This window comes from Psammomys obesus, unplaced genomic scaffold (genome assembly GCF_907164565.1).
Source record: "Psammomys obesus unplaced genomic scaffold, mPsaObe1.curated_primary_1811, whole genome shotgun sequence".
Classification (NCBI taxonomy): Eukaryota; Metazoa; Chordata; class Mammalia; order Rodentia; family Muridae; genus Psammomys; species Psammomys obesus.
Genome location: NW_026596046.1, coordinates 14,078,021 through 14,099,519, shown reverse-complemented (window position 1 = coordinate 14,099,519; position 21,499 = coordinate 14,078,021). Strand labels below are relative to the sequence as shown.

The window sequence follows — 21,499 nt, the reverse complement described above, 5'->3', positions numbered from 1 at the left end:
CACACACACACACACACACACACACACACACACACACACACACACACACTCATACTGTTTTAGTTATAGTTTTTATTGCTATGATTTAAAAAAAAAAATGACCAAAGTAACTTTAGGAGAAAAGGGTTTATTTGGCTGTTCTTATAGAATGTAGCCACCAGTATAGAATGGCCACCGGTCCAAGGATGGTTCCATCCCCAATGGGCTGGGCCCTCCGCCTTCAATCACTAATTTTAAAAATGGCTTACAGATAGATCTTATGGAAACAATTTTCCTCTGATGACTCTAACCTTTATCAAGTTGACATAAAACTAGCCAACACACACATACACACACACTTACCTGACAAAATTTCAGTTACAAAATGAACACCCATATTTCCCATTATTTGTCAGCAGGTACTGGTGACTCATAGTGATATTAAACCGACTGTGGGTACTTCCTTCCGCAGGAAGACACCCTGCAGGGGGATGGTCAATAGCAGATTGGAAAGAGTAGGTTAGCAAGGTCTGAGAGGCAGGGGCTAAGATCAGAATCTGCAATCTGTAGCTTGCCTTGGGTCAACCAAAGTGTCCTGGTGTCCTCTGCTCCCACATTTCATTGCTTCTGGAGACTCCTGAAGGGCTCCCCCAAACCCAAACCCTGCCCAGCCTAGACTGTGCCTCTCTTGTGGGCATAGTTGTTCCCCGTTCTCCTTTGTGTTCACTCTGCTGCTGAATAGTCCCTCATGCAACTTGGGGTTCTAACCATGGAGAGGGATCCCTCTCTACAGCCTATCTATCAGATCAGGGGTGCATTTCAGGGTACACTAAACCAGGGGCCGGTTGATGACCCAGGACACCTTGACAGGACACTGACTTCTAACACCAAGGCTGGTGTCCACCAAGCCGAAAGCCTTCTAGAGGAGGTGACAGCCTGGAGAGCAAGAAGGAGTGTGAGTTCTGAAGCAGTCCCTAGTGCCATGCAGGCCCAGCAACCACAAGTGTTCAGAGCATGGTTATGTGCCAGGCACTCCGGACGGGCTGAGGGCTGGACCAGCATCTACGAGCTTATAGATAGGGGAACACGAATCCTAGTGTTGCCACAAACTGCTCATGCCACTTTAAAGTCATATGCTTCTTGACATTTCTCATCAGACCTCCACCGGAAGCAGGATACAACATCCTCCAATGTCAGCGGCAGTGACAGGGCAGGACTGGTTTGTATCCAGTTTCTCTGGTGCAAGTCTGTACTGTCCCATCGCTCATGTGTTCTGGTGTAAAGGCTGGCGTATCAGCCTTCCTCTCAAGTGTCTCACCATTTGCTGGGCTTGTATCAGGACGGGCAACACTGGCTCAGAGGATCATCCTCCTCTTTGGATAGCACAAATGTAGGCAAAGCTTGGGACCACAGCTTGAGGTGGTCCAGGCCCCTCTTCATTCAGAGGCTGGGCAGAGTGGGCAATTCAGGATGGCTCAAAGGAGACAAAGGAGAGAAAGAAGGTCTTGCCTTCGGCTGGCAGTTTCAGGAAGCCCCCTGATCCCTGCTGGGAAGATGGTTCCCAGGGAGAAGCTGCAAAGAGAAGCTTTGTAGAGTAATTACCATCTGAAAGCTGGTGGGAGAGCTGTAACTTGGATACTCTGGGAGCAAGGATGGCAGATGGGCTGGGGAAGGGAGGGAGCTGGCAGCTACCCCAGAGGGGTGTCACAGGCAGTGCCTGGGCCACATTCCTCTGATCTGGGGCACTCACCACTACCTTGTAGGCCCCTCCCTGTCCTGCACTTGCCACTTCTAAGGCCTCAGGAGCACCCTTGGGTGGCAGAGCAGTTGGGACTGATGGAGAGATGGATTCCAGGCCCAGGGCTGTACACTGGTACTGGAAATCTTATGTCCACAGCCTGCTGCTACTCAGTTCTGTTGCTGTGGAAATCCTAAAACCAAGCACATCAACCTACCTTTCTCTGAAGGAGTCTGGTAATTGGAATTCTGCCTTCTGGCCTTGGCAGATTTGGGTCTTATCTAAAGTTCCATTTCTCAGAGACTGTCCTTAGTAGTCTCTGCAAGCAGGGTGTTCTGAGCCTGAGAACTAGATAGCAAGCTCCATGTAACCCTGGGAACCAGAGAGCAAACTTTGTGTAACCTTGAGTGAATTCCTGGAATACCTTGCCAGGTGTCACAGATGTATCGTTACTGTGAGAAAATTTGCTTATAACCCTTTGCTTTATAAATGTTTGTATGTTCAGTAAACTGAGACCTTGATCAGAAACCTGTCTTGGTCTCCATTCTTCGAGTCTCTGTCTCTATCATTTCCACACCCTCTTTCAGGTAGACCCTGTTTGACTAGTCCGTGGGACCGGTCATTCTCATCTGCAAGATCTTCCTTCCCTGGATATTTAGTCTGTGTGGCTTCCTAATGTCCTTTCCCCACCGTGGGCTTAGGTTCTACTGTCTGGTTGTGTGAAGCAGTCATACTATGCTGGCTTTCCTGGTGGAGCCTTTGCTGCAGGTCCCTTATAGAAAAGATACAGCTGGTTACCCTTGTCATGAGCTGTCCCTTGTGATGGCCACCTTCACACATCATGTTTGTGCTGTGGTGGAGGTCCTATGTACAATATCCTCCCTTAGGGGCCAGCAGGAGTGTACCATACCACACAGAATGGCCACCCGGGGTTCTCGGAGCCCTGTACTTTGTGTATGTTTCCTGCCAGCTTTGACTCCCAGACAAGGGTCTGTCTCTGGCTCAGAACAAGCTGCAGTGGAGGTGAACTGATCCATAAGAACCACTGTTCTGCAGGCAAGTGTGTCCAGACCCACTGGGGTGGGACAGATGAGCCAAGCTGGCTGCTCAGTGGGGAGGGGCTGGAGACAGCCAAGGGCAGATGTGGAAAAGGGGGTCAGTATTCAAGTAACTACAAGTGGGAGCCGTTTTTGCTAAGGTTACAAATGCCTCTGCTAAAAAAAAATGTATGCAATTCCAAGTTCATGGACAGAGTGGGACCTTAGAGAGCCTGGCAGGGCTTTTTCTTGCCGATTCTTGGGAACCAGGCAGCAGAGGTGGGATGGTAGGGAGCTTTGCCCATAGCTTCTGTACCACTAAATGGTATGGTTCCCTAATGTTCAGAACTAAAGGGCTTTTTTGCTGATCTGCTTGAATGAAACTCATAGCAGTAGGAAGCCAGGCCTGGGGACAGTAGTCCCCAGTCACAGTCTGGGGACTGCACCAGTCACAGTCCTGCCTGGCACACGCTTCCAGTGTTCCAAGCAGAGAGGATTTGCTCCTTGGGTTTTCCAGCTGCTCCTCAGGGTTGAGCTAACTAAGATGGGAGCATGTCGACAGCACAGCATCTTGAACCTCACTGCTGACTTGGCTTGGGCTCTTAACTTAGGGTAGTGGTCAGTGACCCTGGGGGTTTGGGGCTAATGCCCGGCTTTACTCCATGTGGGAGCCCTCTCCTCCTTGCACCCTGCTCCCAACAGCACAAACAGGTGGCTCATCAGGGTGGGGAGATGAATATTCCTTTACCACGAATATGCCACGGCAGAGATCAAGATTTTTAAGGAAATTTATTATTTTTGAAAGGTCTAAGGGGGACTTTACAATAGTCTGAAGCCAGTAACTACAAAGGATGATAAATAAAAATACAAAGCCAGTATGTTGTGGCAAATTTCCAGAAAACACATTGAAAATCTTTACAGTTCAAAACTGCTTTACTTTATACATAATTACAAATTACTATACAGCGTTTGGGTTTAACCCGACTTTATTTAATAGGGCTTAGTACAGAAATGTTCATACAGCAATTGGAGACAACGTAACGAGAACAGAGGTATAGGTGTATCCTGCCCACCTTCTGTAGAGCCCAGGCCTCAGGAGGAAACCTGAGACAAACCGACTGGGTTAGGCCCATCCCAGCAGGTGGCAACCAAGGCAGGGCAGCTGATGCTAGGAGGGTTCTAAGGCATAGGTTCTATGCTTCCTACAGAGGCCCTCTGTGGGCTATGGCAGTGGCTCCTGCCTGGGGTCACGGCAGGGCACACTACAGCAGTGGGGGCCACCCGCCTTACACCTTAGTGAGATGGAGAAATAACTCAGGACCTTTCAATCTTTCGACAAGTTAAATCATATGAGTGCAGGAAAAGGCCTCGGCCACCCTCTCCCCCTTTTATGGCAGCATTAGAATACTTTGCATTTCTAAACCTGGCCAGCAGGCAGCAGACTCCAAAGCTCTAGTTAACTAGGAATGTTATGCTACATGAAAGAAAACAAGGAGCCAAACCCAAACACACTGTGCCCTTGGTCTCTGCAGGAAAGGCCAGGGTTACTCTTCACCCAAAGGTACCCGTGCTCAGGTGTCCAGGCACGGAAGCCCATTCTCCAGGACTGTCTTCTGGGCACAGGTCAAAGGCAACTTCGGTCCAGTGAAATTCCAAAAGCCTTGGCAAGAACAACGGTGAGGTCACAAAGAACCTCAGGGGCAGAGAAGGAGACAAAAACTTGTGTGGAGAGGACTCACGGCAAGCTCTGGCCGCCTGTGGGCCAAGGTTCTGTCCAACGGTCCAACATCTGTGCTTACTGCTCTATGAGGCTGTGAAGAAAACCAATGTGGCGGTGGGTAGGGGACTAAAGGGGCGGCATTAGTGGTGTAACCCTCAGAAGATTTGGCTCGTACCTTTTGAAAAGTCAATCACTGCAAGGGCTTCTTCCCTGTGGGTGACTTGTGACTCACGAGGACAGGAAAGGGATGGTTATAAGGGCTTTTTTTTTTTTTTTAATCCTCTCCATCGTCTAAGAAAACAGTTAACAGATTTGATTGTCTTGAAAATGAAGCCAGCTGATGAGAGGTCATTTAAAGTGCTCATGTCACCTAGATGGGATGACAACTGCTGAGATGATTACAATTTTTGCGAAGATACAATCTTCCAGAAAGTTTACTAGATTCTACAAGGCTGGGGTCAATGTCCACCTGTCCCCTAAAGCAACAATTTCTTTAGCTTGATGTAGAAACATGATTTCCTAGTATGGGGAATAAGACAGAACAAAATCCTGGTCCCTAGTGAACCTCCTTTCTCACAGAAGAGAATCTCACACAAGGCTGTTGACAGCAATCTTCAGGGTCCTAAGCAAGAGCACAAGCAGCAATTCCCCAAGCGTGACAGTTGTGAGGGTGGCAGAACGTGCAGGCAGGTTAAACAGTTCTTGGCAAATGGTTCTCTTCCTGGAGGAAGCTGGACAGCTTAGGGGCACTCAGGGTGTTTTTTTCTTCTGATTTTAACTTCTCCCAACTGTCCCTGACCATTGATTTGCAGAGTATGGGTAGAAGTGAAACTGGTTTTAAAAATCAACCAAAGCAAGCAAAAGACAACATAGCTGGTGGGGGTAGAGAGCACTGGGGTAGGAATGAAGCTTCACTGGGGTGCACAGTGGCTCACTGGGTGTATCAGAGTGAACTTGGAGGCAGTCACTGGCTTCCCTTTGCACAGGTCAGAGGCAGGGTTTGGTTGGATTTTCTGTTAAGTTTAGGTGGGAGTCAGGTTCTCTCCCCACAAGCAAACGGGCTTTGCTGTGGAAGGGTAGAGTCTCCCGGAGAGGGCATTCAGAGGCAGGGACAAGGACTGCCAGCCAAACCCTGAGGTGGATGTGAGGCATGGCAGGCTCTGCTGTGACAGCTGGAGAAGTCCAACCTGGACTTGGGGAAGGAAGCAACTAATTTCTTGCTGTTAAGGTTCTTGAGGAAAGTCCGACATAGCTTCAGTAGAAAATAAACCAGCCTTATCAAAAGGAGGTAAAGGTAGCTGATGGGGCAATTTTTAAAACCTCCAAGGACAGACCTCCCTTATTAAAAAAAAAAAAAAAAAATGGACACAGGAGGGAGAGCACAGCTCCGGTCTCAACCCTCCGTTTTCCTCGGGACCTTCATGCACTTGGACAGACACTTCATTCCCTGTACTGAAAACATGGTTTAAACTGTTGGGCCAGTACTGGTTCACTTTCAAAATAAAATAAAACAAAACACAAACACAAAATAAATAAAACAAATTTAGGCTAAAAAATTTAAACCAGAACTCTTTCAAGTAAACTGAAAGATAAATATCTGTACCTGCAAGGCCAGCTTGCAGGTCACCAACAAGCACCAACGTACAGGTTTGTTTTTGCATAACTGTTCAAAGCCTCACGTTTCTGAGGGCAAAACCAGGAACTGAAGGCCACGTGTGAAGCACAGACCTCAGCGTGCCCCTCATGGGGAGTACGTGAGCCTTAGAGGGTACATTACCAATGAACTGTCCTGCACACAAGAGCTGGGAAAAGCCTCAAGCATGCACAGATCAACACATGGAGACGGAGGGCGAGAAGAGAGACAGGCAAGCACTTGACAGTGTCAAGGGTTAGAGCACAACCAAGCAAAATGCAACTGAAAACCGTATGTGAGGCGGCCTTGTGCACCCAACCATACTTCAGGACCAGCTGCCCTCTCCCACCAGACAGAGTTAACTCCTACACTGGAACCCACTTTTCAGCCAGTAACTCCAGAGAGGCCTCAGGGTACATTGGTGCTGGGAGCACCAACTGAGTCCATGCTTTCCCACAGGGAGGTCCAGTAACATACTGGACCAGAAAGCATCATAGTGGGGCAGTGGTGAAGAGTCCTCAAGCAGACAGAGCATGAGGACAGGCACCCTACGACAGGCAGTGTGTTTCTTCCTGATCTAGATGAAGTGAGATAGTTCAGCCTAGAGTGTGGAGTTCCAGGCGGTGCACACTATGTGTTTTCTGTACACATCAGGCCTCTCGCTAGTTTCACAAACATTCCTACAATGAAATGAGGAATACATACAAAGAAGGGTGTTGTATGCACTGGGGCCGTTGCAAGAAGCCCAATCTCAGAGGACCACAGGGTGAAATACTGAATATCCACATGCCACCTGGCCGGTCAGGTGCTTGCTCTTGGGCTAGGCTATCTTGATGTTGAAGAAAGACTGTTTCTACAGCTGGTGTACTCCATGTGCACACGGAGATGGTCACTGTTTACAAAGTCTGCACTATCTGCTCTTTGTTGTATTCCCCCAAAACACAAGGCAAAGTTTTAGCCCTCATTTGGAGGCTTTAGGGAATCCTGACATCTCAAACTATTACCTACTTCTAGGGTCACTACTTTCAGTGTAATACCCTGAGTAAGGCCAGGCCCACCCAAGTCCTGGGTAGTCACAGTCACGGCTGGAGTGGAGTCAGAGTGTCCGTCCCCACCCCCCAACAGGTGCTGCTCCTTCTTGTCCAGGACCTGGGGTAGCTCAGGAGGACTGGACGCTGAGGGGCAGAGGGCGTCCAGTGTAAGAGACTTGTGCACGAGGGGCAGCAGGGGTGCGGTAGCAGCTCCACCATCAGGTGAGGGTTGGAAGGCGGCTGCCCTGGCAGAGGATCAACAGAAGATCTCTTCACCCTCTGCTGAAACTTCTGACGCAGGACCATCTACAACCAAGAAACAAGAGTGAGAACACAGCCCTTCTGACATCACTTCCTATCCTGTCAAGTTCCTGTGTTGGGACAGGTAACTGTGGTTTTTGGCACAAGCCGATTAGAGTTTGCAAAGTGATTAGTGTTCATGTTTGTAAATAGGCCTAACCTAAGAGATACAAATCTCCCACACAGAAGTGGAGTTCAATCTTTATGTGAAGGCACAGCAAAGGACCAAGGGAAATGTGAGATCCAATTTGCCAAACAAATATGTGAAGGCTCAATACTCAATCTTGCTGTTGTTATTGGTTAGCAGAATAAGCCTAGCAGGACAGGGAGGGCTTGAATGACTTCAATCAGGTGAGTTGGCTCCCCAATAGGGAGAATGCTTGAGAAATGGAAACTGTACTCCACAGGCATGAGGCCTAGGACACAAGGCCTTGGACATTCACTGCACAAGCACTCTATTTGAAAAAACTTATGCCTGTTTTCCTGTAAGTATGTGTGTACACCAGGTTCATGCAGACATTCAGCCCACAGTGGTCAGAAGATACCCTTGACCTGGAGTTACAAGTGGTTGGGAGCTGCCATGTGGATGTGGGAAACTGAACCTGAGCCCTGTGTAAGGGCAGTGACTCTAACCTCAGAGTCACCTTTCCAGCCCTTGCACGAGCATTCTTTTCATGTGTCTCTATGTGCATAGATGCCAGAAGATTATTATCATCATCATTATTATTTACTATTTTGGAGACAGGGTCTCTCACTGAACCTGAAGCTCACCAGTATCACTACACTAGCTTGTGGGTGAGTTCCAGGGATCCTCTTACCTCTGCTTCCATCTCTGGAGATATAATTCAGGTTCTCATGTTTGAATGGCAAGCATGTTACCAAATGGGTCATCTCTGCAGTCCCTGCACAAGTACTCTTAGCAAGTGGGCTTGGTTGGCAGGGGCCAGCTTGGCTTTTGTACATCTGAACTGTGTGTTTTGTTTTTTTTTTTCAACCCATCACTACCCTCTCTTGTGGAATGCTGCTGCCATGACCACAGGGAGACAGCGTAGGGTGGACAACTCACCACCAGGTTGAGAGCGGCTTCCTTTGCTCTTCTTTTTTCTCTCCTTCTTTTCCTTTGGTTTAGCTAACCCAAAAAGGCGGGTGGAAGAGGAGGTGCTGGATGGGGCCTGACTCTGCCCCTCTGGTACTTTTGTTTGGCTGGCTGAGCTCAGTATATGAAAAGGCCCCTTATCTTTGTGTGTCCGAGAGATGCTGTTCCTTTTAGGAGACACTGAAAGTTCTGAGTCCAATGACCCTGATTTGGTTATGGAAGGTGCAGGTGGCAAGGAGAACTCATCCGGATTGGGCAAGAAGGATGGGACCCGCATCAGCCTTCCATGTTTATTTGAAACCTGCACATGTTCAAGAGAAGAGAAGGTATTAAAACTGGAAGCTGTCAGCTTCTTAGTGGGCACACTCTAAAGAATATACAGTAAAACAGGACTTCATGCAACTGCTTCCTTCCAACTACTATCTATGAGTATGTTAAATCATTACCTCCAATACTGACAACACTTGAGTCTTTGATGAGGCACCATATAAAAGAATTCCCACTCCCTGAAGGAACAGGATGGCTGCCAATTTAAAGGCTGATGCACATAGGAATGCAGGTATCATTTCAGGGCAAAGAGATTATGGACCTGGCCAGGCTAGAGGGTTAACAGAAGAGCATCATCCCATCTGTGTTCTCTGTTGCCCGGGAACCAAGCCTCCCTTGTCAAAGTTCTGCTGATTTTATTGGGATGTGAATGGATCCACCCTTTGGCTCGAAAATGCAACAGTGCCACTTGATCTCCCTGCTATGTATTTGAGAGGCTCTTCTGAAAAAGCATACTGTCCCCGACTCTGGGAGACATCTCTTTCATGGTCCAAGGTCAATTAAAGGGCAACAGGACAAGTTTTAAAAGACAGGGAGATGTGCACACTCCCAAGCTATCTATCTGCCTCCAATGCCCACATTCCAGGGCAAAGAGATTATCTCACTACAGTAATGTCACAGTCAAAATGCTGCATGACAGAAATCCTTCCTGAACAAGCAGCAGCTACAGAGAAAAGAGAACATACAACAGCATTAAAGAAAACCAGGCATTATACAGAGTGCAGACGTACGGCTATCCTGCCCAAGATACCATCCATGTACAAGAGAGGCGACCACCTTCTATCACTTGCTGAGCTCTTCTATCTGTCACTGACACCTGCTGGTCCTCAGAACAGGTTGTCTTGTAGCAGAGCTAATCGATGCTATCTCCTGACCACAGGCAGGTAGGTCCTAAGGGTTCCTCTATCCTTCCTATTTGTGGGGACACATGCCTGATTTACCATGTGCGATAAGACAAGGGTTAACTGCCATTCTGAGACATGCGAGGCTCCTTTGGTCCAGAATGGTAGCTTGAAGGACTCACTAACTGCTCTGTGCTATATTCCCAACATATCTGCCACCCTCTTCAATCTCTTTGAGGGAGAGATTCACTTCCTCCCCTTGTTCAGAGTAAAGCAAAGCATCATGTGTCTCTTAGGGAAGGAAGCCTATAATCACCCTCGGTCACTGCCTGGTCTTCATGGTAGCAAGACCCTTCCTCCCTGTCCACTGCTCTGGCATGGGCTCTTGGGTACCTGACAAAGGTCCTGATCCATCTGCCTCTGGCTGAGCCGCTCTGCATCACGCCTCAGTTGCTCCTGTTCTCTTTCCAGCTGTTTCTGGGCAGCCCGGAGCCTCTCCAGATCACACTGATAAGTGCCCTTCTTCTGCTGGAGCTCTTCACGGTCCCTCTCCAGGTCCTGCTGCCTTCGGCGGACTGACTCCTCCCTCTCAGCCAGCTTGGCCTCTCGTTCTCGGAGCTCCTGTTCACGGGCCTCCCACTCACGCTCGCGTCGGCGCTTTTCCTCCAGGTGCTGTGCCTGCTGCTTCTGCAGGTTGGCCAGGTCCTGGCGCTGCTTCTCCAGGCTCCGCTGCTTCTCCTGCTCAATGAGAGAGCTGGGGCGGGATGCACTCCTTGTGAGTACCTTCTCCGTCAGCACCAGCTTCTGGTCCTCAATGTAACTATCTTGTTGTAGCACAACACCCTGTCATGACATAGAGAACAATCATACAACTCAGGCCCTGGAGTAGAGCCACCTGCAAGGAACTTTCCCTGACCCCACCCTAGAGGCACTGGGACAGAGTTGGGGTTTTGTAACAATATGCTCCAGGGCAACTTTGGGCAATTCTCAAAGTGTCAAAGATATGGGAATTCAATTTTGTCAAGCCTGGTCACCTAATTTCTCTTTAAGCTAAAAAAAAAAAAAAAAAAAAAAAGAGAGATTTCACCAGGCGTGGTGATTTCCCTAGCACTCAGGAGGCAGACAAGGGTTGATCTCTGTGAGTTCGAGGCCGGCCTGGTTTACAAAGAGAGTCTAAGACAGCCAGGGCTATACAGAGAAACCCTATCCCAAGAAAATGGCAATTTATTTTGTGTGGGCATGCACATGTAAGAGAGCATGTAAAGGTCAGAGGACAATCTGTGGAAATCAGTTCTTCTACCATGTGGGTCTTGAGGACTGAACCAGGTTGTCAAGGCAGGCATGTTTACCTGCTGGACCATCTCACTAGCCATGGTCATACGTTTTCTAGAATTCTTGGGTGGTATTTTGGGGTAGGATGAGTGTGTACTGTGCAGGACAGAGGAGGGAGAAGGGAAAGAGGAGGAGGGGAGAGGGAAGAGAGAGGAAAGAAACAGGTAAACTCTTCAAGAAGAGAGCAGACTGAGGGCCATCCCTGGGAAGCACCACAGAGCGTCGGAAAGCCACCCAAAACAGGGACCAGAGGGAGATAAGGAAAGGTTTCTAAGGTGAGACAGCCTCTGGGGAAGGTTCCACAGATTGTAATGTCTTCATTTTCTTAACTGGAAGCCAATCTTCTTTGGCTTATTTACTAAGAAGTAACTTTTAAACCCCAAAGATTGAGGTCCACAAAATCTCTGTGCTGCATTCTCTGAACAAGTAAGTACACAGCTAGGGATGACGCAAGTACCTGCAGCATGCTAAGGAGTTCGTGGAGGTGAACGATGCTCTGGACAACCTGCTGGCAAGGGAATAAACATTCATTTCAGTTTTTCCGACTCTCAGAATCTACCACACCACATGGTTATAGCATCTTCAGAACACAAAAAGACATTACATTTTAATGAAATCTTTTAAAACAAAAAGAACCTAAGAGAGTAACCGAGTGCAAGCAGCCAAGATTAAAGAGCTGCGCATGTACATCTATGTACATGCTTATTAAAAGGTACTACATAAAAGCTTCTACTTTATAAAATGATTGACATAGAAATAGTACATACCTTAAGGTTTAAAAGAAAGAATGCGCTGAAAATTTATATTCAGTTTATGAATAATCATAGGCAAAGTAAAAAATATTAACTCTAAAAAATCTGTCATTTCTGGAAAACTTTAATTTAGAAACCTTGGCTCATACACACACTGAACAAAAACACAATAAATCCCACTTAAATTATAAGTATAAGGGCTGGAGAGATTGCTCAGTGAGGTAAAAGCAATGGCTGTTCTTCCAGAGGACCTGCATTTTATTTCAATCGCCCACAGGGCAGTGTGTAACGCTAGTCTCAGGATACACTGCCCTCTTCTGGCATTTGCAGGAACTGCATGCAAGTAATTTACAGACATACATGGAGGCAAAGCACTGATATGCATCAATAAAATAAAATATATGGGCTAGAACAAAATACAAAAGAAAATAAGGAATATCTTAGTTCAGAAACAGGACAGAAATAAATATTAATTTACAAAAAAAACTACAAATAGCAACTACATAAAACATTAAAAAACACATTCAGCAGCTGAAACTGTACCTCAATGGGTGAGACCCTTGTGTGCTCAATCCACAGAGCACACATACACACATGCACAAATCATGAAATGTTATTCGAGATTATCAAACCAACAAAATGCCAATTTAAAAACAGCATTGCTCAATGCTGGTGAAAGTAAAATGAGGACAGACACACCTGGCTATATCCCACCTCCTTTCACACAGTAATATGGTATTGTGAGGAAAATCAGAGAGCTATGTAACAAATATAATGTGCAAAAAAGTAGAAAAGGGACTAACCACCAGAAAGATTCAACTCTAGGACCTGACAGCGGTAATTAACATGCAGTTGTTCAGCAGCAGGCATTGTGCTCCTATGTCTTGGGAAAATGCCTCTGCTGCATTGAGAGACCTCTAGGAGGTCACACACATGACCATGCATGCGCTACATGGGAGAAGAGCAGAAAGAGATAGTTATTACTCTTCAGTGGTGGGTTGTGCTTAAATTTAGATGATTTATGCTACTAGTCTTTGCCTTATTCTTTTTATAACACTTAAGCTTAGTTCTGAGAATCCTTTCTTGTTGCTTACACTGAATCATACAACAGAAGGCACAGAAGCCTGCTGACTGTAGCCGTGCAGTCAGTTTGAAAGCCAGGCTCTTTACTTCCCACCAGACTTCCTCACTGAGTACAGGGGACCTTGCCAAATAGAAAAACTCAGCTGACAGCTCATTTCAAGACAAGTATACAGAAAGCAGCAGCCTACAGGGCCCAGGCCCTGGTGTATCAGAGTGAGTCCTTCAGCAAACTCCTTTGCCAACAAATATAATACAACATCCTCTGAATTTTTTTGTGGGGGCACAGGAAGGAGGAAGCAGTTTAAAAGTTCAAAACAAAACTCCCAGGGATTTAAGATAATATACACAGCAACAAGGAAGAATGAACTACAAAAAGCAGCCTTGAGAAATACCCTAAAAAAGCATGGGTTCAAGTGTGCAGGACACACAAATGCAAAGTTCAGCATGAGCACTTGTCTGGGAAACAGCAGTAACCCTGAAAGAGATTCAACAGGCCCTCAAGGCCAGGCTTAGTGATAGCAGGCTGCCGAAGGAGCACCCCAGGGGCTGATTTTCCATGTGGAGGACACCAGGCTTTCTTGCAGGAAAGGAAGGGTTCAAAGAGGCAAAATCAGCAAAGATAAGAAATTACTACAGAGAATTTGTCACAAGTTTAACTCATACTCTAGACCTGTGGCCTCTGGGATCTTTGTACTATAGGAAAAGCTGCTAAAAATTCTACCCAGTGGGCACTTGACTAATACCAAGGGGGCTCTTGTATAGGCAAAGCTGAACAAAAGCAAAAGGCATTATAAAGAAAAAAAATCTTCCCTTTTTTTTTTTCAGCAGTGCCATACGCCTTTAATTCCAACACTCAGGAGGCAGAGGAGGGCAGAACTCTGAGGGCAACTTGGCCTACAAAGTGAATTCCAGGACAACAGAACTACATAGTGAGACCCTTGTCAAGAGAGAGACAGAGACAAGAGAATCAGAAAAGTCTTCATTCACAGTATGCAACACATCAGCAAAATCTCAAGACAGTGACTTAATCCAAGAAAATGGACATCTATACTCTTCAGTTGTACATAATGATAGCCACGAGATATGTGTAAGAGCAAAACAAAAATATTTTGAATCCAATAAATACTCTAAGAAGTTCACAGACTCCTTACCTCACTGTTTCTTTTAAGCATAAATACCAGGTTAGCATTTCCACCCTATAAAATAATAATAAAAATACATTTAAAAATAAAAGTCTTGATGTAAATACTATACTTAATGTGTTTCTAAGTTATACTGTACTTCTGGCTTTCCTTCTTTTCTATCATAGCATCTCCATGGAAGGTGTGAAGAGAAGAAATTGAACTAGGTTTTACTAAAAAAAAAAGCCAAAGAACAAGATTGAGATGGTTTGGGAGCATCAAACAGGCTGCTTAATGAAACTGGTCCTACTAAGGGATAGGGGAATTGGGTCTGTAGAAAGGACACTCTGAGCCAGGGGTCTCAAAGTGCCAATGATATAAGCCTCTCAACTGTGTGGTTTGCTCTAAGAATGTGCTTTCTCTAGAAAATAGAATTTCATTATGAGTGGCAAGCTTATATCTGAGCTAGATAAAAAAAAATATTTAAAAAAAGGTAATGAACTCCGAGGAGGTATCAATAGGTTCACAGATATGAGTGTTTCTCTAGAAAAATCGTACCTTTTTCAGGCCACTATCAGATTCTGTTCTCCTGAGATCTTGGCCATCATCACCCTCTTCTTTTTCACCTCCTAAACAAAATACAGATATGTATGTTTCAAATTGTAGGTAGACAAGCCTACAATATGGATAGTTTATGGGTATTAATAGTTCTGAATTCTATTAATATCAAAATTAAAAATAAACGACCAGGAAGCCAGTCAGTAGCACTAGGCCATTATTCACAACTTCAATAATGGGAAGCAAGAAAATGAAGTCCAAAACAAAACCAAACAAAACGGCAAGCACACTCTAGCGTCTCTCATCTGATGCTTAGGGCCAGAAGAGATTTCACCTCAGGTGCCTGAATGCATGTCATGATAGACAGCTGGAAGATGGGACTCTTGTCAGAGTTACTGAATGCCTCACAGACACTTTAATACACAGAGCCTGGAGATAATGCTACACAGAATTTTGAGCATGCTTGGGTCTCACTGCAACTTTTCAAGTGTGGAGTTCCCAACCGAGACATGTCAGGAAGTTTTGACCTCAGCAGTTTGGATTTCAACTTTTCAGGTTAGAGATGCTCAAGGCCTCTGGCTATAGCTAGCTTAGTTGAACAACAGAAAAACAAAACAAAGCAAAACAAAACAAAACAAAAAACCTCATGGTCCCAGATGAACATGATTCTGACAGAAATTCTTGAGTATTTGAGACTCTCATGAAGACATTTACTGGCGCAGGGGCAAAGGAGAAGGGCTACCAGAATCCAGGTCACTGTGAGCAGCAAAGGAATAATGGATGGCTTACCTTTGGAAGCATTCATCTGATGACAGTCAAATCCTCCAAAGGTCTCTGCTCTCCGGGGCAGAGAAATGGGTCCAGCCATGACTTCCTGCTCAACAGGGCTGTTGATAGACTGTCCAAGTGTGCCACCAAGGCTTCCACTCACCAAACCCTGAAGGATTTCCACTGGAAAAAAGCAAACATAGCTATCTTTAATTAAAAAGAAAAAAATGTCCATGGGCATGGTTGTACATGATTTAATCTCAGCACTTGGGGAGGCAGAGGCAGGTGGATCTGTGTGTGTTCAAGGCCAGCCTGGTCTGCAAAGAGAGTCCAGCACAGCCAAGGTTCTACAGAGAAACTCTGTCTCGAAAAATGAAACAAACAAACAAACAAACAGACAAAAAAACCCAAAAAACAAAACAAAACAAAACAAAACAAAAAAACCAAAAAAAAAAACAAAAAACCCCAAAACAACAACAACAAAAGTCATGGCAACATGCAATATATAGACTGGATCAGAAAAAACCCCAAAGAATAGGTAAATTTTCCTGCCTAGAGGATCTTGGTTCACCATACGTTTTAGCGGGGCTCTACTGGAAACGTAGGAACAAACTTCATGAAACCTTACTTCCATGGGCCTGAAAATCTGTCAGGCAACAGGAAGGCGGAGTAATTTACTGAAAGGAGTGTGGTTTCTGGAGTGGTTTCAAAGCAGCTGAAAGGTCCCTGGAAAAGTGAGGCAGTTTGAGAACATAAAGCTGGCAGGGTTTTGCTCCTCTGACAGCAGGTGTGCCCCAGGGGCAGCTGACAGCCTAACCACCCGAGTCTCCCAATGCAACCATTAACTGTTAACTTGAGATCTTCTCTAGGGCAGGGTCCACGGAGACGACACTGAAGCTACAGGAAAGTAGAGCAGGAGAGCAACACAGGCGGATGAGAAAGGAGGTCCAGAGGGAGTCAGAGTCAGAAAGGAAAATCCAATTTTAAGAAGGCAATAAGAAACAATAGAAAGATATAATAGAAAAAAATAGATGTAAGAAACTTGCCCAAATGACCAGCAAGAAACATTATTTGAAAGGAAAAATTTCAAAGGAAGAAAATAAACAACTAAAAATACTTAGTAAAGTCCCATATAAAGAGTCAGGAAATAGGAACGTAACTTCCTATAGATAATTAGAGCACATTAGAAAGATGTTTCCATTAAACAAATGAGATGAACACTGAAGAAAGAATGCAAAGCACAAAATCACTTAAGCTAAAGTTAGAAAAAAAAAAAAAAAAGAAAAGCTGGTGTAGTGGCACCTTAGCTATCTCAGCTCAGGAGCCCAAGGTAGCAAAACACAGGCTGGGGTCAGTGTGTTCTCTGTAATAAGGCCTCTATAACAGAACAACAACAAAAAACCCAAAACAGAAAGGTAGAACAAATGAAATTCAGAACTTGCAGAAAAAATAATCGCAGAAAAAAAAAAAAAACACATATGAGCAATGTATTCAATAGAAGACGTATAAATAGGTAGAGGATTATTAAAAGTGACAAATAATGACCCTAGGCAAGAAAGTTGCATGATACGGCAAACTGGCTTGAAGAAAAAAACTGAAGCCAGGGAACAGAGGGAATACAAAGAACTGCAATTCAAGACTTTTTCTGAAATTGAAAATATTTGACCACATTATTAAGCAGACAGTGAGTCTCATAACAAGTAACCACATGGCACATTCTTTAAAAAGATTTGGACTCAAGACACTTTCAAGTTGAAAAGCACAAATCAATAAAGAAGTCAGAAATATTATTTTGATGGGGCTATGAGGACACTGACCTAAGGATGAGGTTCTATAAAAACATGCTTAAAGAACAAATACCACAGGTCAGGCGAGGAGCAGAGTGCATAGGAATGGCTCCAGTCCAGATGTGTAGACACAGTTCAACAGTGGGATGGAGGATGGGGGACAGACAGCGTTGTGTGTGAAAACTGTATGGGTAGGAATAGCAGCAGCATTCGTACACTAGTACCAGTGTTAAAGCAGGATTGGGATATTAATTAAGGATATTCTTTTTAATGTACTTTTCATTCAAAACACTGATTCTGTGTGTATGCACATGTGCTCAGGCGTTCGCACATGCACCCTGGTCAAGAAGTGTAGAGGCCAGGATAATTTGCAGGATTGCTTCTTTCCTTTCATTATGCAGCTTCTGGGACTCAAACTCAGGTCTTTTGCAGCCTTTACCTAAACTAAGCCATTGTACTGACTCAACAGAGGATATTCTAATTCTATAACATGGGTATCCTTGGAAAGGATACCCACAGTTATAAAGACTACCTTTAAAAGAGGACTAACTGGGATCTAATGCTTCCCAATGAGAGAATTCAGCACCATAGGAACACATCAATTTCATCAAGTCTGAGTGATTCAGCTTCTGAAAGCAGCTGTGACAGAAAGACTTTGAGGACAGAGGTGCCATATGAAAAAATACAACCTGTTGTTCAAAAAGGTCAGCTAACCCAAAGATAAAGTGCATGGCAAAGATGGGGAGGGTGGGCTTGCAGAATAGCTCAGCAGGTATGTGGGACAGCTGTACGTCAACTTGACACTAACTACAGTAACTTATTTGAGAAGAGGGAACTTCAATGAGAAAAATGCCCCCACAAGATCAGGCTGTGGGCAAGCCAGTAAGCAGAACCCCTCCATGGTCTCTTTATCAGTTCCAGCCTCCAGGTTCCTGCCCTGTTTGAATGCCTGTTATGACTCCCTTTGATGATGAACGGCAATGTGATAATGTAAGCCAAATGAACTTTCCCCCCCACAACTGTTTTTGGTCACAGTTTCTTCTCATAGCAATAATAGTCCTAACTAAGATAGCAGGTAAAGATATTCACCATGGAGCCAATCCTGGGACCTACATGGTGGATACAATAGAAATCCTTAAGTTGTCTTTTACCTTTAAGTGCTTATTGTAGGACGCGTATACCCATACACATTCACATACATAGTAAATACATTTACGTAACTTAAAAAATTAAGAACAGAAAGAAGGGAAAGTACTTAAATATTATTGATACAAGTTAGGGCAGCTGCTCCTGGCAGGAGGAAGTTAAGTGTGATGGGGACATACAAAGGCTTTCAGGGTGTGTGCCACATTTTATTTCTTAGCTTGAATGGTTATGAGCAATGTCTACTTGATGATTGACCACAGGGATACCGGGAAGTTTTTTATACTGGTGTTTTGTTCTATAGTAAGTGCAGAAACTGGTAAGGAAGATTAGTATGTGAATTTCTCCAGGACAGGATAGAGAGGCCAGTGCTGTGTGTAAATTACCTTCACTTATTGCACTTTTCATCAATGGTCCTCCTTTGAGAGCCTCCTCTGTGTTGGAGCGGAAGAGGACTCGTGGGCTGTGCGTTGGGGAGCAATCCTCAGGCAAGGGAGTGCTGCACTCAGTCATGTCCCGGAAAATCATCTCCTTCTCTTCTAGTAAGAGAAGGATCTGCTGGTCCTTCTGCTGAAGTTGTTCTGCAGGGCAAATGGAGAAACCACTGTCTGGAGTTGGGGATCACAAGATGACTGAGAGATGAGCACCACCTTGTGGTAGTTAGGGAAAGGGCCAGAAAAAGGCTCCCATCCTGAGCACAGTATTAAGCTTCTGTACTTTCTAAAACTGCCCTGGGTTCTATTATGTGAAACACCAGCATTTCTGACATAACTAGTCTGCATTTTGTTTCTGCTCCTTTCCTGTCTATTTTCAATTCACCACACTTTGGCATTGGCTCCACTTTCCTGCAGCTGTCTTAGTTAGAGTACCCAAAGAGTCATTACTTTTAGGTCTTTTCCTGCATGGGTAATTACCCGCTCTTTTCTGAAACAATTTCCCATCTGTGTTCCCTGAAGACATCAGTTTCTTCCACAGGGCATCTTATGGGTCCTCCATCTACAGTGGAATGGCACAGCTGGATTGCCCTCTATATCTTATATACTTTCCTCCTGGGGCTCTCACTCACTATCAACAGCCTCCTGTCTGCTGATAATCCCCAGCAAGCACCCCCAGTCCTACTTTATTTCTGAACATCAGACCATTGAGTTAACAAGTGACTATCTCAAGAGAGTACTCTCAGGGTGTCAGAAATCAATCTCTTCCAGCTGCTTCACCTTTAATTTAGGGTAAAGTTTGTTTCCTTAGTTAGCACTCTTTATCTTCCAGGTTATCCAGCTTGGAAAAAACTGTTTCCTCATTCTGTCCCATCACCCACATTCAGCTGACTATTTTTTTAAAGTTTGATTATTGGCAATTTCATACATCTATAAAGTATATTCTTTTACCCCAACTTCTTTCCTGCCTCTGGTATTCAATCCCAAGTCATTATCCTACATTCATGACTTTGCTGATTTGTTCTTTTTGATACTGAGTTTAACTAGGATCGTCAGTGTGGCCATGGGCTGTAACTATCTACTGGAGCCTGATGAGCTCCTCAATGGAGATTTAAGACTACAACTGCTATTCCTCTTAATTCCGTCAGCAGGAAAGGGTAGCGGCCCTATCCCTGATCGACTCTTGGGGACCACTGTAGGCAGCCATAGCTACTGTGAAGTGCTGACTGTAACCACCGTGCCATGTACAGAAGTCAGCACTCACAGCCCTTGCCCCTACCTTGAAGCTCTTCTTTTTATTATAGGGCCCTCCCTCCTGCATTCCCTCTCCACTATTCTGAGGAATAGGAGAGCCCCCCTACCCAGACATCCAAGCTCATCTATTCACATGAGGGCTGAGTCCGTCTTCCTCCCCTGTGGCCTGGTAGGGAAGTCCCATTAGGGGAAAGTGATCATATCTTGAATCTTTTACATTCTTCTTCTACCATGCTCCCCAGAGCCTCAGAGGGAGTGGTATAAATATCTTGCTCAGGGCTGAGCACTTAACTGTCACTAACTTATTCTCAGCATCTTGAACAATCATACATCTTGCACTCATCACTGTTCTTTGCAGACAGGCTTCTCTGGTTGAGGCTGGAAGTAGCATTTTGATTAATAACCCCATTTCTTCATCTGTCTGCTTTCCCACTCATTTCTCACTAAGCTATCCTAAGGATCTTCTAAGCGGTTCATTTTCAATGGCACCTCTACTCCCTCAAGCAATTCTCCTAAAAGGGTCATTCAACACTTGAAAAAATTATACTGAAAGTATAGCATTCTCTTTTTTCCTTTGCAGATTTCTGACCATTCTTATTACCATTCAATTTTGGAAAATATTTGTTTCTGTAGTTAGCTGACTGAGACATCTCAGGACTCATGAAAAGACTGGCCATCTTCTGAAACTGCAGATAAAGATCTCAGACCATTTCCATCAGTTTACCTTTTAACTCCCGGGCCTTGGTATCCAACAATTTCTTTTCTTCTTCATTTTCACTAGGAATCCCTTCATCTTCATCCCTGTTCCTAACATAACCAAAATAAAGCAAGATGAAACAAACAAACAAACAAACAAACAAAAAAATGTTTAAGATGTCAGTTAGATAGTCACTGCCCTGTCTACAGGAAGTTACATAGAGGTACTAGGAGAGTGGGAAAGGCTAGCATCTCACTTACAGGGAGTTGATTGTATCCTGAATGGTCTGAATCCAGCTATTCCGCTCCTCTCTGGAGCTGGCATGGACCTCCACCATCTCTGGATCTTTCACCCCCATACTGATGAGGAACAGGCCTTTCTCCTCATGTGCCACTTCTCTTACAATGAGCTTCTTTAAGGAGATCACTGTTGACTTATGGTCCTGGACAGAGGAGGGAGGTAAACATAAGACATACAGGCAGTACACTTGCTCTTAAAGATAACTCTGACCTAAGGTAAGATCAGACAGCTTTAAATGCATGTGACTTAAAAAACAAAATAAAATCAATTTGACTCTCCTCCAGAAGACCCCCGCACCTTTCAGATAACCATCACTCTACTCAAATATGAACAAGAGATTTCCAAATTGGAGATTAACAGCTCCTGGCCATTAAGGTTCTGGCTATGTTTTCTGTGTGATCAATCTGGGAGATACATTCCAGAAATGGATTTCTATTGTGATCAAATTATCAAGTGTTCAGGGCATTCAAAAAGATTATGAAGGAATATAAAAATAATTTTGCAGTGGGAAGGAGTAATAACACACACACACACACACACACACACACACACACACACACACACACA

The 21,499-nt window shown here is 44.8% G+C and overlaps 1 protein-coding gene across 8 annotated transcripts in view; it reads right to left on the bottom strand.

Moving 5' to 3' along the window:
- Positions 1-3,524: 3,524 nt before the first annotated feature.
- Akap13 (A-kinase anchoring protein 13) overlaps positions 3,525-21,499 on the bottom strand; it is a 279,187-nt gene continuing 261,212 nt past the window's right edge. For 7 of the 8 annotated variants that reach the window (XM_055623428.1, XM_055623429.1, XM_055623431.1 and 4 more), the window contains 10 exons: positions 20,893-21,074; positions 20,660-20,742; positions 18,634-18,828; positions 15,339-15,500; positions 14,550-14,620; positions 14,022-14,066; positions 11,493-11,543; positions 10,097-10,546; positions 8,505-8,835; positions 3,525-7,444 (listed from right to left, as the gene is read on the bottom strand). In XM_055623428.1, the coding sequence (XP_055479403.1) occupies positions 7,395-7,444; positions 8,505-8,835; positions 10,097-10,546; positions 11,493-11,543; positions 14,022-14,066; positions 14,550-14,620; positions 15,339-15,500; positions 18,634-18,828; positions 20,660-20,742; positions 20,893-21,074 (1,620 nt within the window). In that variant the 3' untranslated portion in view covers positions 3,525-7,394. The remainder of the gene's footprint in view (positions 7,445-8,504; positions 8,836-10,096; positions 10,547-11,492; positions 11,544-14,021; positions 14,067-14,549; positions 14,621-15,338; positions 15,501-18,633; positions 18,829-20,659; positions 20,743-20,892; positions 21,075-21,499) is intronic. The other variant, XM_055623430.1, reaches the window with a different exon arrangement.